At 38.5% G+C, this 16,820-nt stretch overlaps 2 protein-coding genes across 4 annotated transcripts; one reads left to right on the forward strand and one right to left on the reverse strand.

The window, feature by feature from the left end:
• Positions 1-872: 872 nt before the first annotated feature.
• Positions 873-3,971, reverse strand: LOC122087578 (tubulin beta-1 chain-like). The gene is made up of 3 exons (XM_042656753.1): positions 3,384-3,971; positions 2,620-2,889; positions 873-1,757 (listed from the first exon to the last, which is right to left on the reverse strand). The coding sequence occupies exons 1-3, from the start codon at positions 3,775-3,777 to the stop codon at positions 1,078-1,080; spliced, it is 1,344 nt and encodes a 447-aa protein (XP_042512687.1). The 5' UTR covers positions 3,778-3,971; the 3' UTR covers positions 873-1,077.
• Positions 3,972-7,324: 3,353 nt separating this feature from the next.
• LOC122087743 (actin-depolymerizing factor-like) lies at positions 7,325-16,354 on the forward strand. Of its 3 annotated transcripts, XM_042656983.1 has the most exons (8): positions 7,325-7,894; positions 8,044-8,182; positions 9,675-9,766; positions 10,259-10,359; positions 11,051-11,063; positions 12,154-12,207; positions 15,393-15,658; positions 15,752-16,354. In XM_042656983.1, the coding sequence occupies exons 1-8, from the start codon at positions 7,586-7,588 to the stop codon at positions 15,900-15,902; spliced, it is 1,125 nt and encodes a 374-aa protein (XP_042512917.1). In that variant the 5' UTR covers positions 7,325-7,585; the 3' UTR covers positions 15,903-16,354. The 3 variants fall into 3 exon arrangements, with proteins under 3 accessions (XP_042512917.1, XP_042512916.1, XP_042512915.1); XM_042656982.1 differs by lacking the exons at positions 7,325-7,894; positions 8,044-8,182; positions 9,675-9,766; ... (1 more) ...; positions 11,051-11,063; positions 12,154-12,207 and adding an exon at positions 14,726-15,078; XM_042656981.1 differs by lacking the exons at positions 7,325-7,894; positions 8,044-8,182; positions 9,675-9,766; ... (1 more) ...; positions 11,051-11,063; positions 12,154-12,207 and adding an exon at positions 15,082-15,213.
• Positions 16,355-16,820: the final 466 nt, after the last annotated feature.

Here is a 16,820-nt window from a genome sequence, read left to right on the forward strand (position 1 = left end):
GAACAAGGTTCTAGGAGGGTATATAGGTAAACAGCCTTACCTCTTTTACAAAGAGGTTGGTTCCCAAGTTTGTCTATAATATCTTGTGTAAAGAATATTACATCAATACAGCTCCAGCTGTTACCCAGTGCACAAAAGCTTCCCACACTTGAACAAGGTTCTGGGAGGGTATATAGGTAAACAGCCTTACTCCCTTTACAGAGAGGCTGGCTCCCAAGACTCGAACCCGCACCACTGCACAGGCGGAAAAAGCCCTTTGCTATTGCTCCAATACAGCTCCAGAACAAACAAAAAGGTGCATTCCACACTCACAGACCTCTCCAAATCCTAAGGATTTCTCTGTTTCAGCAAGTAAACTGGGAAGACACAGTTCAAATTCCTGCAAGGCAGCACAAAATCGCATGGATTTTCACATAGGATCAGAGAAAATGTGGCTAGAATTGTGAAACAAGAACAAATTAAAATACAAAAAACATAACCCGAGAAAATTTTATAAAAAATTGGGCTGTTGCAAAATTGCTTATTTAGGAATAACTCTTCATTTCTTCAGCAATTCCTTCTACTGAGTTTCTTAGGCAATTTCTTCTATCCAAATTGAAAAAGCTTGCAATCCATTCACAACTCTGGTGGATTAGTTCCTTTTCCGCCCATTCTAAGCAACCATGCAGTTATGAAATCCATAAACTATCACCAAAGGGTTAATATTATTAACAGCCAAAATATGGAACACAAAGACCTTTTGAGTTCTGGAGTCCAGATAAGAACTACTCGGTTTCAAGAATTAACTATATATAAATGGTAATGATCCAAATCAAGTTTTTCAGGAAAATGTTAATCATTGTTAAAAAAGAGCTTATGAACTGATTCACTGATTGATTGCACTTAAAATTCTAAATTTTATCTAAGATAAGAATTCAACAGGACAAACCAGTATTTTGCAAGAAAACAAAAGAAAGGACGGAGACACAACCCCCAATAACAGGCAACTGGATATTGCAATCCCCACATATTACTAGAATTTAAAAGGCAAAACAAGACCCCCACCACCATATAAATGCAGGCAGATGATGAAACTCTCTACATATCTTCCTGGATTTCCTCCTCGTCCTCATATTCATCCAATTCTTCATCAGCTGTGGCATCCTGGTATTGCTGATACTCAGAAACCAAATCATTCATGTTGCTCTCTGCCTCTGTGAACTCCATTTCGTCCATTCCCTCTCCTGTATACCAATGCAAGAAGGCCTTCCTGCGGAACATGGCTGTGAACTGCTCACTGACCCTCCGGAACATCTCCTGGATCGATGTGGAGTTCCCAATGAAAGTCGAGGCCATTTTCAGACCCGTGGGAGGAATGTCACAGACAGTAGACTTGACATTGTTGGGGATCCACTCAACGAAATAGGATGAGTTCTTGTTCTGGACATTGATCATCTGTTCGTCCACTTCCTTTGTGCTCATCTTGCCACGGAACATAGCAGACGCAGTCAGGTATCGCCCATGACGAGGATCAGCAGCACACATCATGTTCTTGGCATCCCACATTTGTTGGGTGAGCTCAGGGACTGTGAGGGCTCGGTACTGCTGGGATCCACGCGAAGTGAGTGGAGCAAAACCAACCATGAAGAAGTGAAGCCGAGGGAATGGAATGAGATTGACCGCAAGCTTACGAAGATCAGAGTTTAGTTGACCAGGGAAACGAAGACAGCAAGTGACCCCACTCATGGTTGCAGATATCAAGTGGTTCAAATCTCCAACTGATCAATAACATGGAAACATCAATCATCACCGTTCGTACTTTTGGGTATTTAAAAAACGAAACAAAAATAAAATTTCCCATCACAGCCATGCATGTGGATCATACAGAACATGTAAACCACAGGCCCCAGTAGCCCAGAGGAAGGATAAATTAAACCATGCTCAAGTTCTAGCCAAGTATTAACAACCCCCTCCTTCCAAAGGCTCAAAAAAGGTGAAAGGTCATAAAATAATTCAAATAGCACGTCAGGCCGTAACTGTCACTGTACAAAAATATTAAAAAGATACCTAATATTCACGTGGTACATCCCGCTCTGGAGACTCCCGGTTTAGGCCATCATCCTAAACTCGAGAAAGGACGAGGGCTAAGAGAGAGAGAGAGAGAGAGAGAGAGAGAGAGAGAGAGAGAGAAGTAATGGAAAAAAAACAAAGATTTTTCCGTGAAATGTCGTCCACCGACCATTAAAGCTTATCCAAGAATACCTGTGAATACCAGATTACTATTGATATTCTACAAGGATGTCTACATTTTCTTTTTATTTTCCATGTCAAGGAAATTGCATTTGACAGCGATAGGGAATAATACAGAGCTGTTTCTGACACAGTTGTCAGAGAAACGGAACTAGAAAATGGACAACAGAGCATCGAGCTTTACTCAGAGAGCAAGCAAACACTTGATCAATTTGCACCCTAAGAAGCGTTGCATATACGCTCTAAACAATTAATTGAAACAACTACCATGTGCGGAGTTCGCGCACGGTTTACAGAGAGGGCAAAATCTACGATCTTAAAATTGGAAACCCTAGATGTGAAGAACATATACGGTAATTAGCTATGAATCAGAGAAATGGAAATACTTACAGCTTGGAGTGGTGAGTTTGAGTGTTCTGAAGCATATATCATAGAGAGCTTCATTGTCCAGAACCATACACTCATCGGCGTTCTCAACGAGCTGATGCACGGACAGAGTTGCGTTGTAGGGTTCTACAACCGTATCAGACACCTTCGGAGAAGGGAAGACAGAGAAGGTAAGCATCATTCTATCAGGATATTCCTCCCTGATCTTTGATATGAGAAGCGTTCCCATGCCTGAACCAGTTCCACCTCCCAACGAGTGGCAGACCTGAAAACCTGAAACGTACAAGAGACAGAATTTCAAATCGTGAACCATCAGATGGATTACAAAAATACATTAAAAAGAATAATTACACAAATGAAGTTCGCCAAGATAAAATCGACAGTTATGCGTCAAGGTATCCATTTAGAACTCTTCAGAGAATAGGATCCAATATTTCAAGACAGATATTAACATGGAGTCTATAAAAATCACACCAAAAAAACAGTAATCAAGAAACATCTAAACCAGATTGCGAGACATCTACGGAGAAAATCTATAGGACTTATTTTCTCTTAAAATGGAGCAAATAACAAATAAAAAGGCCTTGACGACTTAGTATCGTAGTAAAATCAACACCAAACTGAAAGAAAAACAGAATATAAGTCTATAAAACAAAGAAACTCAACTCATATGCAGATTCGTCTTTAAGTAAACAAATCAAAGAGAAAACAAGGGACAAAGAAACAAAGAAAGGAGAGCATGACGAAAAAGTAGCAAGAAAAATCACCTTGCAGGCAGTCACAGTTCTCGGCTTCCTTTCGAACAACGTCAAGAACAGAATCGATGAGTTCTGCTCCCTCCGTGTAGTGTCCTTTCGCCCAGTTATTTCCGGCGCCGGATTGACCAAAGACAAAGTTATCAGGCCTAAAGATCTGACCGTAAGGGCCTGATCTAAGGCTGTCCATCGTCCCAGGCTCCAGGTCCATCAGAACGGCACGAGGAACAAAGCGGCCACAGCTCGCCTCATTGTAGTAGACATTAACCCTCTCAAGCTGTAGATCAGTGTCTCCATGGTACCTCCCTGTGCCGTCAATCCCATGCTCTGCACACACCACTTCCCAAAACTTGGCACCGATCTGGTTACCACACTGACCTCCCTGAATGTGAAGAATCTCACGCATCTTCGCTTAGATTTGAAGCGAAGAGGTTCACTGAGAAGAAACTTTGATGAACAAGAAGAGCGAGAGGATCTTGACTGAGAAAGACAAGAAGCGGACGAAGAAGAAAGAAAGAAAGAATTGGGAAAGAGCAGAGAGGAGGAAAAGAAATAAATTGGGCTCGAGAGAGAAGGGAAATGCAGACTTTATATCATAGGTCAAAAGTTAAGGGTTTCTGCTTGGATGTCTTGATGACGTTAGATTTGACGGTAATATATATTAACGGACGTTCGTTTTTAGTGGGATTTCGAAATTTGAAAGTTTGAATTTTGAAGTTTCCGAGGATATTTTGCCGTTGTAAAGATGGACTCCAGCTAGTCTCTCTAAACGGGATTGGGAAGTGAGACGGAGACCCTGATGAGGTGGAATATATATTATTAAATAAATAAATAAATAACTTTCGCTGGAGTTTTAAATGTTAACTGATCCCATGTCGTTAAGTCTCATTAGTAATTTATAATTACAGATTCCTACCGTTAATTTGATATTACAATGGCCCACGTTGATTGGACGGTTTGATCTTGGATGGAGATGATGAGATTATGGTTTTAACTTTTCAGCGGTGTTGCAATGTCGCCATCATGAGTTGCGACGACGGATAGAGAGGAAAAAACGATGGGGTTCGAAAGGAAAGGCTGATTGGCCTGTTGGGCATTTGGACATATGAGGAGAGTTGTGTCTCTGGGCTGGGGTCTGGGCCATGGCCCATGAGTGGTGAGTTTATCATGTGAGTGAGTGTGTGATACACACAGCTTCCTTGCTCAGTAACGTGCTTCCTAATCTTAGATCTGATAGACATATGTTCGTGGGGGTGTTTTGAGTGGGAAATTTGAATTTGACAGCTGTGTGGATAGCGTTGGAAACCAAGCAAAGGACCCACCACACCATGTGAATATCTGATTTTATATATATAATATAGGGAAAAGGCCGGGTATGTCGCCGATATCAAGTATACTAGCACCTATTGTATTTATCTCTCTCTTCTCTTTTTCTAAAATGACCCTCATATCCTTCCTAAATGATATTCCATCATATGTTCCTATAACATACTTGATATCGACGGCATACCTATCCCTCTCCAATATATATATATATATATATTAATTAGGTTAAGGTAGGGTTCTGGTCCAGTCATGTGACTCTCATGGCCCTCTCTGTCCATTGTCCGCCCATTGCTCTCATTCATTGGCTAAACTTGGAACAATTCTTATTTTCAAGTTACATGCGTATCAATTCTTTGTGATTCTTCTATTAAGTATTGGAATCGGGATTTCGTATCAGATTGGAATCATCGTCTCTAGTTACTCATGTTCTTAATTTCCTTGTGCTCAAATGTTTCTCGCAGTGCGTTTTCATTATGTTAATAGATCTCAGCTCTCTAATGTTGTCATGGTTTCAAAATATCGGTATCGTATCAGTTCTATTGATTGTATCGTATCAGTTTTGATATTGATACTTAATTGATTCAGATTGATTTTCCGTATTGACTCAAGGTAAAACAGTTAAAAAAAAAAAAAACTCTTAAACAAAGATAAAAGTGATTAATATACATCAATCGTTATCAATACCGGTACCAATAACTAAATCCTGGAATAATTTTTTTTTCTTTTAATTCTACTCTCTACGGTTGGCAACCTAGCATCGGTACTTCTAGATTGTTCTCGTTTCAGCTATGAGCTTCTGTTTGGCAGATTGTAATTAATATCATTTTATATACAGGAGAAAAAAATAAAGAAGAAGCAATCTTTGTCTCTGATGAATGGTCATTTGCTCTTTTTTGTTATTCTTACAATGCGATAGGGGCCATAGGGCTAATACCACGGCTGGTCCCATGTTGGCTTGGGAGGGATGAGTTTGGAGTTTAGATTTTGAAGTGGGTCAGATGTAACTTGAACATATTATGATTGTATCTTTAGTATTAGCGGTGAAACAAAGTTAGGTTGGGCTGGGTTTCTTAAAACCCTAGCCCAACCAGAAACCCAGCCCAACCCTAGGTCCCAAAACTCAACTCTTATCCAACTCAACGTTATCAGGCTATTGCTTAGGCCCAACCTTGTCGAGCTCATGACAACCCAACTCGACCCTAAATGACCTTGATTGGGACAAGTTGGCCCTAATTTTTTCCAGGATCAAGTTAATCGTGATTGATCATATTTTTTTCATTTGTGTCATATAGTTTATTTAAAAAATCACCATTTGATCAAATTATGAAGTGCAACACAATAATAGATTGTTCATGACAACTGGCCATAAGAATTAATGATCCAGATTTCAGGATGACAATCTTAAATTATATTATATAAATCATAGTTCAAATTAGGGTAAGGTTAGGTCCGACTAAGCCTAGGCCTCAATCCAGGCCTGACCCAACCCTAACACAGGTCAAACCTAACCTACCTTCAAGGTTAAAAATCTTAGCCCAAGCCTTGATTAGGCACAAGGTGGATTTGAATTGTCAAGATCAAACTTACATCCTAGGTTATATCAATTGATTTACTTAAGATGAGCCAAAATCGATCTCATACTAAAATCCTTGGTTAAAAATAGAGAGAATTTATCCGCTTTGGTGTATATTGTATGGTTTTTTTTTTTCTCCAAACTATCGAGGCTCCATAGGCCATTGGGTGAGCAATCAAGGGGATGGGAGCCAAAGGATGCCTGCTCTTCTTCAATGCCCATATATATGGAATTGGACTTAAAACTATGACTCAAATGGAAACCCCCTTTTGGCTTGCTCAGAACTAGCAACTATGTCTTCCATTCTAATTGGAGAAGCTAAAGCAATTACAAATGGAATCTTAAGTGCCTTAGCTGATGGTCATTTTTGTTTCATAGTGGAGTCAGACAATGCTGAAATCGTCAACATCTTGAAGGACCCCTTTGTTGACGCCCTAGTGGAGATCCTCCCAATTGTAGCAGATATTCGTTTTATCTCCTGTCAACCCATTCAATGCATCTTCTCCCATATTCCAAGGGCTATCAACAGCACTGTCGACACGCTTGCCAGGATAGGTGTGTCCATCTGGTCTAAGACGTTATAGCCTCATCCCACTCCTTTGTTAATCCAACTTTGTGATATAGATACCTTGGCTTGTTACTGGAATTTACATCCATAAATTTTTAAGTTACCGAGAAAAAAAAAAAGAATAGGACTTAAAACATTGTTGTAGCAGATATTCGTTTTATCTCCTGTCAACCCATCCAATGCATCTTCTCCCATATTCCAAGGGCTATCAACAGCACTGCCGACACGCTTGCCAGGATAGGTGTGTCCATCTGGTCTAGGACGTTATAGCCTCATCCCACTCCTTTGTTAATCCAACTTTGTGATATAGATACCTTGGCTTGTTACTGGAACTTACATCCATAAATTTTTAAGTTACCGAGAAGAGAAAAAAAAAAAAGAAAAAAAAAGAATTGGGCTTAAAACATTGCGGTCCGGTCCGGTCCGGTTGGAAGTTAAAGCATGAAACTGCAGTCGAGGCTCTAGCGTGGTGCCGTGGTCATTCGAGCCAGGGCCATAATTGGCCGCGTGTGCATCTGCCGGACCAGCGCCTCAACCGTGTTGCCTTCACTCTTTAGGGTACCATTTCGCACCTTAGTTCTTCTTCTGTCTCCTAGGGGGCACTATTGAGCTTCGACGATTGAAGTCGGTGTCTGCTATTGTTAGTTACCTTACAAAGCTCTTCTTCTCCTTCTTCTTCTTCTTCTTCTTCTTCTTCTTATTCTTCTTCCTTCTCCTCATCAAAGATTTGAAGCGGAGAAGGGAAACATGGTGAGCAAAAGGCAGAAATTGGCTAAAAAACGATTCAAGGAAGCAAATCCGGATATGTTTCCCAAACCAGAACCTACGGCTCCCAAAGACCCTAGTTCAAAAAAGAAGAAGAAGAAGAATAATTTCAAGCGCAAGAAATCAGAAATCAAAGGACCAAAGACCCTAGATAAGTCCAACAAACCATCCTTTAGAAAGCATCCTCTTAGAGTCCCTGGAATGAAACCAGGAGAGAGCTGCTTCATCTGCAAAGCCAGAGATCATATTGCCAAGTTTTGCCCTGAAAAGGCTCAGTGGGAGAAAAATAAGGTCAGTATCTTCTTACTTTTGGATTCATTCTAGTATTCTCTCTAAGAACTAGTGTAGTTTTTGCCTTCCAATGCTCGTATTTAGAACTGTTAATGGGATTATGGAACTTGGAAAACACTACTGGTTGTAATCGTTTTTTCCTCCCTCAGATTTGCTTGAGTTGTCGGCAGCGTGGGCACAGTCTCAAGAATTGCCCGAATAAGAATAGTAAAACCAGCCAGAAATACTGTTATAATTGTGGAGAACCTGGGCATTCACTTTCTGAATGTTCCCGACCTCTTCAAAATGGTTGGTATTCATCTCTAAACACTTTCTCTTAATTTTATCATTATTTTGCATTGCCTTTGCTACCCCTTTTTTTGCGATTTGTGATCCTCTGAGCATTAATAGATTATATCTAATTGTTTTTTCTCTTTGGCATTTTTCTTCATAAATTTAATTGCATTCTGGTCTGTTCTATTGTTGAAGTGGTGATAGTGGTGTGCAGTTGTTGATTCTGCATATTATTGATGTGGCAAAGTTGTGTTAACACGAACTCATTGATGGCCACGAGTTGTTCAATCTAGACTTAGTCAGCATTTGAAGTCTCTGGACCTTGTTCTCACCATGGCATAGATTTACCATTAGTTAGTACCAGTTAGGCAATCCATTCTTTAGCTGTTCTGGTTTCCAAACTGTGTTATTATATGAATAAAATGTTTGAGATGAGCTTGAGGATGAAATGCACAATTCGTTGCCTAAAACATGTCGAGGAGAAATGGATTTTTGGTGATTGTTAATATACTCATAAATTCTACACATCTAGTAAATTATTACAGAATAAGTTACTCTTGTTTTTGATAAAGATCTGATCTTTATTTCTTGTATATATGATCTATCAATACATTGACTGTTAAGGTTAAACAATTTTTTTTTTCTATGTACTACCCCCACCCCCCCAAAAAAAAAAATTAAATAAAAAAAGAGAAAATCCAAAATATCAGGTTTTTCTTCTTGTGATCAAGGTAGGTTAATAATTAGTACGATCTATAATAGGTTTTAAGTGGGAGCTGGTGTAGAATGGTAATTTAGTGAAGGAGTTCAGTTTCTAGGGTGTCAATGTAGGTCATGAGAAGTGGTTCTTACAGAAACAAGCACAGTTCTTCCAGTAGTATTCTTGTGGAAAAGAAAAGAAAAGCTCTTGTTCTTCCTTTTTTCTTCTCAATTGTGTTTTAGATTTATGAATTGGAAAGTTATAGGTGTCATAGTGAATTAATGGAATAAAGTTCCCTTGAGAGTCATTCAAGTTAAGCTTTCCTTGACAGCCCATAATATCTGCCTCGTGGCAGATTAATTGGGTCTCAAGTTTTGTGGAGATATTTTCCATGACACCATCCATATATGAGATAAGCTTCAGCAGACGGGACCTATGTGGCAATAAGACTGGTTGTAAAGTTAACTTTGGTTCAGTGACTGAAGGGACAAGGGAATAAGGTCAATTCCTGGTGGGCATATAGTTGAGTTGGGAGCGCCCGCCACCCGCCACCCGCACCCTGTGCCACCACCCCAGAAAAAAAAAAAAAAAAGAAGAGAGAGAGCATTGGCTAATACAAATGGTGCACTCCCTGCCAATGGTCAGTTTTGACCAGATTGGCCTTCAAAGTTGCAATGTAACATTAATTTAATTTTTTTATAGGTATAGGGCATGGCTGAAAGGCATTTTCATGTGAGGTAACAATGGATGCAATTGAATTGTATGCTTCAATGCTGTTCTTGATAAGGTGGCTCTTTCTAAATGCAGGAGGTACAAATTTTGCGAGTTGCTTCATCTGTAATGAGCGTGGACACTTGAGTAAGAACTGCCCAAAAAATACTCACGGAATTTACCGAGAGGTAATATATATATATATATATTTTTCATGTTGAATACCTATTGATTTTGGTTCAATGGATATTAATTTATTGTTATTTGTTGAGAAATTTCTTTTTCATGATGCGTGTTGAAATCAAAGCAAAGAATATCAAGTTTATTAGCAAGGAAGAGATGTAGGATTACTCAATAGTCAATGGCTTCCTAATTGTTTCCGATGTAGGATTATTACTCAATGGCTTCCTAACTGTTCCCTTAATTGGATGGTCTTAGCATTGAGTTATGAGTTCGTTGACCATCTCATGTTAAATGATAACCTGTCTCAGTGTTCCAATGTGGAGGTTGAAACAATCCCTCCTTCCTTTTTATAGCATTTATCTTTGATAACTGAATACTATACCATTGTTAAGAAGGTTAGTTAATTTATAATAATATCTTGAATTGTTTTTTGGTTCATTAAGATGTTCTTTAGCTGTTACAGACATACTCTAATATCTTGAGTTGTTTTTGTATAGGGTGGTTCTTGTAAAATATGTGGTGGCGTGACACATTTGGCTAGAGATTGCCCTAATAAAGGCAACATAAGTTCTACTACTGCTACTGGAGTAAAAACGATGTGTAAGATACTCCTGAATTACAGTCTTTTGACTCTTATCCCCAGCACATCCAGTATTTTTGTTCTTGAAATTGTTTGTTTTTTATTTCATGGAAGTAGTATTGTGTTCTCGTACAATGGAAATATCAGTAAAGGAATGTACAGTGCTACTAAGATGTTTTATGTCTAAAACCTGAAAAATTGATGATTTTAGACTTAAATTGGTGATATTTGTGTGATGACTTGATCATGACAACTGTAGTTTATGAGGGACCTTTACTAGCTGGGAACTGTCATGCATAATATGGCATTACTGAATTGATAGAAAACCAGTCTTTTGGAACACTCGAATACAGCACTTGAATTATCCAAAATATTACATCTATTCTGTTAGCTGGTTAATAGAAACACAGTCAGAATATATAGCAAAGTGGAAAATAATAAATTACTGTAAAACCAAAATGTAGCCTTAAAATATTCATATGAAAAAGTAGCCTTCAAATGGATTTATGTGGGAAGAAAATAATTAGAGAAATTCGGAGAAAGATCTGTAATGAAGTTGATAGAGTGAAGCTGAAATAAGTTGTTTTACTCCGGGAAATAAGTAGCCTATGTCATAAAGAGTGTTTGCATGTCTGGTCTTGAAGTAGGGCCAACGTGGTTGGTTATCCAATCATTTGCATTGGATATTCCATCAGAAAAAAAGGAGGAGAGGTGATTTCCAAGTGGTGAGGGGTTATTACATTCCATTTCTTTTCTTGGTCTTCTTGAATGTGCCAGCTTGCTATTGGTGTTTACTTTTGTGCTAGAGAAATTTTCACTGATTCTTCTTTGTGCAACTGGAGAAAATTTTGTTGGTCAGCCAAGCTGAAACAATGATTTCTGTATGCCTGTGACACCATACCAATGATTGTTTATTGGTGGGGGAATAAGAAGGGAAGATCCACGGGCTGACAGAAAGATCCATTTGGCTAAATCTCATCATTTCACTTAACAGAATATTTGATGTTGACAAACATTGTCCAGATGAGGGATTCTGGATCACTATGACAGTGGTGCCTTGGTCCACATCAGCTCTGCACTCAAACTTGAATCAAATTCTTCTTCATTCCTTAGTAATAGTAGTCCATGAAATTTCAAATGTTTAGATAAAATGCACTATGAAGAGATCTATTTCCGTAATGGGGAGAGGGGCTATTGAGCTAAGCTAAAAGTTGTCACATGGATAGATGAAGTTCAGTTTAGCTGTCCTCTGCTGCCACTTGCAACATTCCCATGCCATTTATTTTTCTTCATTGCTTTCAAGCAGCAACACAAATTTCTCATTCTCTTTCAGTTGCAATCACTTCTGTTAGTTACAGAGAGAAAAATTTCCCCATGACACTCAAAATATATATATATATATATATATATGTCCTGTCCTTGAACTGGCTGGTGGACAACTGCCCAATTATCTGAGTGAGATTCCCAAGTTGCACAATCAACTACCTCGGGTCATCTAGCATTTTGGATTTTTTTGTTTGAGTAGACAGAAATGCATATATTACCTTCGATGAACTTGCTGGTGGATGACTGCTCAGATCTTGGAGTTAAATTTCCAAATGGCACCATCAACTGCCTGTGCTTATCTAGTATTTTGGATGTCTTTGTTTGAACCTAGAAGAAATTCAACAAAATATTTGTCAACATGCTGAAGTGAAAGATAATTTTATGCCCATTTGTTCATTTAACTTGCAATTTTGTATGCTTAGTGATATATTCTCTTTCCTTCTTTCAGTTTCAGCAAGCGACGACGAAGAAGAATGGCCAAGAAAGCAGGTGACTTCACTAGTAGGGGGGGATGAGCTTGAAGATGATTTTTATGATCCTGTAGTTGAAGATACAAATAACAGTAATAAAAACACATCTAAATCAAAATCTGTATCATTAGAAATTGCAAAGAACAGCCATGTAAAACCGCAGAAGAAACAGGGCCCCAAAGTTGTGAATTTTGTTGGCTGATAATGGTTTTTGTTAGGGTTCCTACCATTTGTTTAGTGTGATGACTTCCTACTAGATACATAATCTATTGGTTTGTCTAAGAATTTGATAGATGCATTGTATCCTAGTTCCTCAGAGCAGTTTAGGCATTTCTAAACCCAGATTTTGCTTTTTAGTTTCTGTTTATTTATATGGGTTTATATATTTGACTTAAGATTTTATTTCAACATTTTGATAAAAGGAAATTGCGATATAGATGCCATCACATGTTAAAATTGCAGCCTCAGGTATCCCCATATATACTGCTTAATTTCCGTCCTGCCAGGTGATCAATTTGTGGGTTAGACGTCTTGGATGCTTCAAGTTCCATACTCCATGCCGATCATCAAAACCTAAGAGATCAGATGGTTAATGGCTGTCCTCTTTCCTGTTCCTAATTTTGATTATTGATTAAATTAAGTTGTGGGGCTCACTAATCCTGTTGCAAATTGGACAACTATAATAATAAAGGAAAAAAAAAAGCAAGTTGTTTTTGTGTGCGTGTGTGTGTTTTTAAATCCTTAAAGAGCATGTTTATACCCTAATTAGTGTTTAAAGGCCAATTCAAACCTTCTCACTCGATAGGAGACCTTTTATGGATAGATGTGCACAGATATGGAATTGGCGGTTGAACTGGGTTAGTTTAGAAGTGTACACCGAAACGATTCCTAGTTGAATTAGGAACAAAAAATTGGTAGATCAGATGGGGTCTTAAATTTTGAGGATAGGGTATGGGTAGGCTTTAGGTTCCATGCTCACATGATAAGTTTTAGTGTATGATAGATAAGGATGTAAGGGCTCGATATATGCATCTGATTAGCTTTCGAATGGATTCAGATAGTTTTAGAAAATTAATTTTTTGAATATGGATTTCCTCGAATGGATAAAAAAATAAATATGAATTTTTGATTATTCGTTTACATCCCTAGCGGAGACAAGAGAGTGGATCCACAAGTCTGAAGAGAGTAGTGTTGTGGTCTTATTGTCTATTTTGAGTGTGGAGAACTGCAGACAAAAATTTGAAAGATGGGAAGATGATGGGTTGAGATGATGTTGAAGTGTAATATTTAAAATTATATAAATGTCCTTATCCTTTTTTCTTTTATTATTTAATTTATTGTAATATAGCGCGAATTTGATAAAATTATTTTAGTATTATAAAACAGTATTTATAAAACTATTATTCGACCATATTTTTAGGAGAAAAGAACGCTTCTTTGTCATGTGGCCCCCATGCTAGCTCGGGGGCCAATGAGGGGTGCACATAGGAATCAATAGGGGTAGGGGTACTATTTCCCCCTCTATGTTTGTCGTAGGGGCTGCTTGACTAGGGAGCTTACTTTTGCCCATTTTTTATTATTGAAAGGGAGAGTATTCGCTTGGGAATTGAAGTATATGTATCCACATTCGATAAGCTTTTGAATGATAACATGGATTTTTGACTATTTATTTACATTCCAGTATGGGAGTGCACAATAGTGGTTGGATATTATAATAATGCATAGACATACATGGAATGTATGCTAGTACAAGGGAGGGTTAAAAAAAAAATCCATATCATAACATCTCTATCCAATGGTTAAAAGCATCACATTAGCTTCCCACGTGGCAAAAGACCAATGATCAATGGGTGTGTGAGAATAATTTTTACAACACATATATGAAGGAGTTATTTATTATTATTATTATTTGTTAACCAATGTGTTCGGCCAGCTTATGTACATATCGACTAATCATCGGGGAGATTAACACAACAACCCACTTTCTTTCTCTCTCTGATTAGATCTTCTCCTTATCTTCAATCATTTCCTATCTAATCTCATTCTAAGGATTCAAATCGAATTGCTAGTTACGTGGTAAAAGGCCGACCTCCGTACCACAATGAGACTGCTCCATCGCCACATGGTGGTTGTAGGTATATGGTATGTTTCAATTTTCTTTTCTATAAATTTCTTGCCGAGGAAACATACACTCAAGTTTTCAAATTGCATAATTTATGAACTATATATGTTAGGTGGTTAAAAGTAAATTTCAAATGGAAAAACAGAAGGTTATCATCGGATTGTGTGCTCCTACGCCTAAACAAAAGGCGGCAAAATGAATACCACCTTCCTCTGTTGGATGCCTAGATGCATTGCTTCCATTGCATGGGCCATTTACATGATCAGATAGCGTTCTCTACCCCATTGCAAATATGGAAGATTTTCGGTTTCATTTTTCTCAAATCTACTGTAAATCTGTAATAGGAAATGAGAATTGATGTCACAATTCAGAACCGAAACCATCCTTCTCAGATCTTCTGTAACCAACGAACTTTGCGAAATAAAGGGATAGATAGGTTCCAGAGATCCTACAATTAGAAAAAGTAAAAATGGGGTCAAAGCCCCCAAATATGAAGAATCCCAAAAAAAGATAGAACAGATCGAGGTTACCTTCCAGTTCCCACCCTCATCAAAACGTGTCTAAACGTGGCAACCAGAAAGTTTAAGGGAATGGTGGACGTGATCAGCCAAGCCAAGCGACTAATAGACCTCTTTCTTTCTTCAATTGCTGTCACCCTTATTTTCTCCCTCAAAAGCCTCTCCTTCTCAGCTTTTTTTTGTGTTCCTTCCCTCAAAACCCACCTCTAAATAATACCCAAATTCAAGGATCTCTCTTTCCTTTGTTTCCATTCTCTTCTCTCTTACCCAGGCGGCCCATCTCTCATTGGAGGACACCATGGTATGTTTTCCCATCTCCATCTCCTTCAACCTATCCCTCTCCCTTTCTTTCTTGTTACTCTACGATCTCTGCATCTAATTTAATGGAGAAAGATATCATTTTTATCTGTCTTTCAATGCTATGGTGTTAGTTCAGGTGGTTGCAATGAATAAATTTCAGTTCTCGTTTCTTAATTCTCATACAAAAGAATGTTTCTTTTCATGGATAGATCTGTTAAGACTCTCCCCTGCATCCATACCTCCAGAATAGGCAATTTTTTTTTTCCTGAACAAAACAATGCCTTTCTTATCTGTTTTTGTTGGTTATGAGTATAGGCGAATTCAGCATCTGGAATGGCAGTGAATGACGAATGTAAGCTGAAGTTCTTGGAACTAAAAGCGAAGAGGAACTATCGTTTCATTGTTTTCAGAATTGAGGAGAAGATCCAACAGGTGATGGTGGAGAAGCTTGGGCTTCCTGAAGAGAGCTACGAGGATTTTGCAGATAGCTTGCCTGCCAATGAGTGCCGCTACGCCGTCTTCGATTTTGATTTCATTACCGACGAGAACTGCCAGAAAAGCAAGATTTTCTTCATTGCCTGGTAATAACCCATTTCATATATATACCTAATAGTTCCATTAAATCAGTTTCTGTGAGGTTCAAGAGCATAATTTGTTGTTGGATTATAATATAGGTCTCCTGATATAGCAAGGGTAAGGAGTAAGATGCTCTATGCTAGCTCCAAGGATAGATTCAAGAGAGAACTGGATGGAATTCAAGTGGAGTTGCAAGCAACAGATCCAAGTGAGATGAGCCTGGACATAATCAAATCCCGAGCCATCTGAAATACCACCATGCACCTTCTGCGTCTCATTCAACAAACAACCTAATCTCCTTGTTAGTTGCTACTGTTTCATATTTCCTGAGCCACTCCCTTTAATTCTTTTGCCTTGTTTTTAATGACTTTTATGTGGGTTTAGAGTTCTAAAACCATTAATGGGATATGAAGCTAGTCATTTGTATTTTTTTTTAATTGGCCATTTCTCACGGCTACATTGCGAATTTGTTATCAGCCATGAGCCTGCCTCGCTGTATACAGACGATGAAACCGATGGTGCTGATGATTCGAGGCTCTCTTTAAATCTCCTTTTCTTCTTCTGGGTTTTCTAATTCTTTTTTCCTTTCTTATTTGAAAGGGTTTCTCAGTGTACCTGTACCTGCATTTTTATTTCCAATTGGTTTCTAGGGACAATTGTTTTATCTTGTTTATATATGTGGAAATGGATCATTATTTACAGTGGAACTGTTTTGGGGAATCACAGACAGATTAATGAATCAGTTTAAACAAGAATTACATCTGTGGGTACTGGAGAATAATGACTTCTAGCATCAGCAATAAAGAGACGAGCCTGGCCACCCATGAGCTCATTTTCACTATAACTGGTTAGGAGACACTGTTCGCATATTACTCCAACCCCTAAGGCTGGAACTTGGGCTGGCCTCTTAAGGGTATTGGGCTCAAATATTAACTACATTGGACCGGGCCTTGGGCTAAGCTTTATTCATAATTCACCTATTGCCCATACCACTTTGGCATTGGATGCACCCTCGCTTGATGGAAAGGCTGTTTCTTGACTCAAACCCACGACTACTAAGTCACAATGGAATAGCTATAGCTATACCATAGCACCAAGTCTGCCCTCTATATGTAGCTATTTGTCACCAACCATCCACGCTGGAATTAATGGTGTGTCGAGGAATAG

This window comes from Macadamia integrifolia, chromosome 8, assembly GCF_013358625.1.
Source record: "Macadamia integrifolia cultivar HAES 741 chromosome 8, SCU_Mint_v3, whole genome shotgun sequence".
NCBI lineage: Eukaryota > Viridiplantae > Streptophyta > Magnoliopsida > Proteales > Proteaceae > Macadamia > Macadamia integrifolia.

Coding starts and splice junctions, on each gene's coding strand:
- LOC122087743 (XM_042656983.1), top strand. CDS start 7,586: ATGGTGAGCAAAAGGCAGAAATTGGCTAAAAAACGATTCAAGGAAGCA. Junction 7,895..8,043: donor CTCAGTGGGAGAAAAATAAG/GTCAGTATCTTC, acceptor TTCCTCCCTCAG/ATTTGCTTGAGTTGTCGGCA. Junction 8,183..9,674: donor TTCCCGACCTCTTCAAAATG/GTTGGTATTCAT, acceptor TTCTAAATGCAG/GAGGTACAAATTTTGCGAGT.
- LOC122087578 (XM_042656753.1), bottom strand. CDS start 3,777: ATGCGTGAGATTCTTCACATTCAGGGAGGTCAGTGTGGTAACCAGATC. Junction 2,890..3,383: donor GAACTGTGACTGCCTGCAAG/GTGATTTTTCTT, acceptor TGTACGTTTCAG/GTTTTCAGGTCTGCCACTCG. Junction 1,758..2,619: donor CAAACTCACCACTCCAAGCT/GTAAGTATTTCC, acceptor GTTATTGATCAG/TTGGAGATTTGAACCACTTG.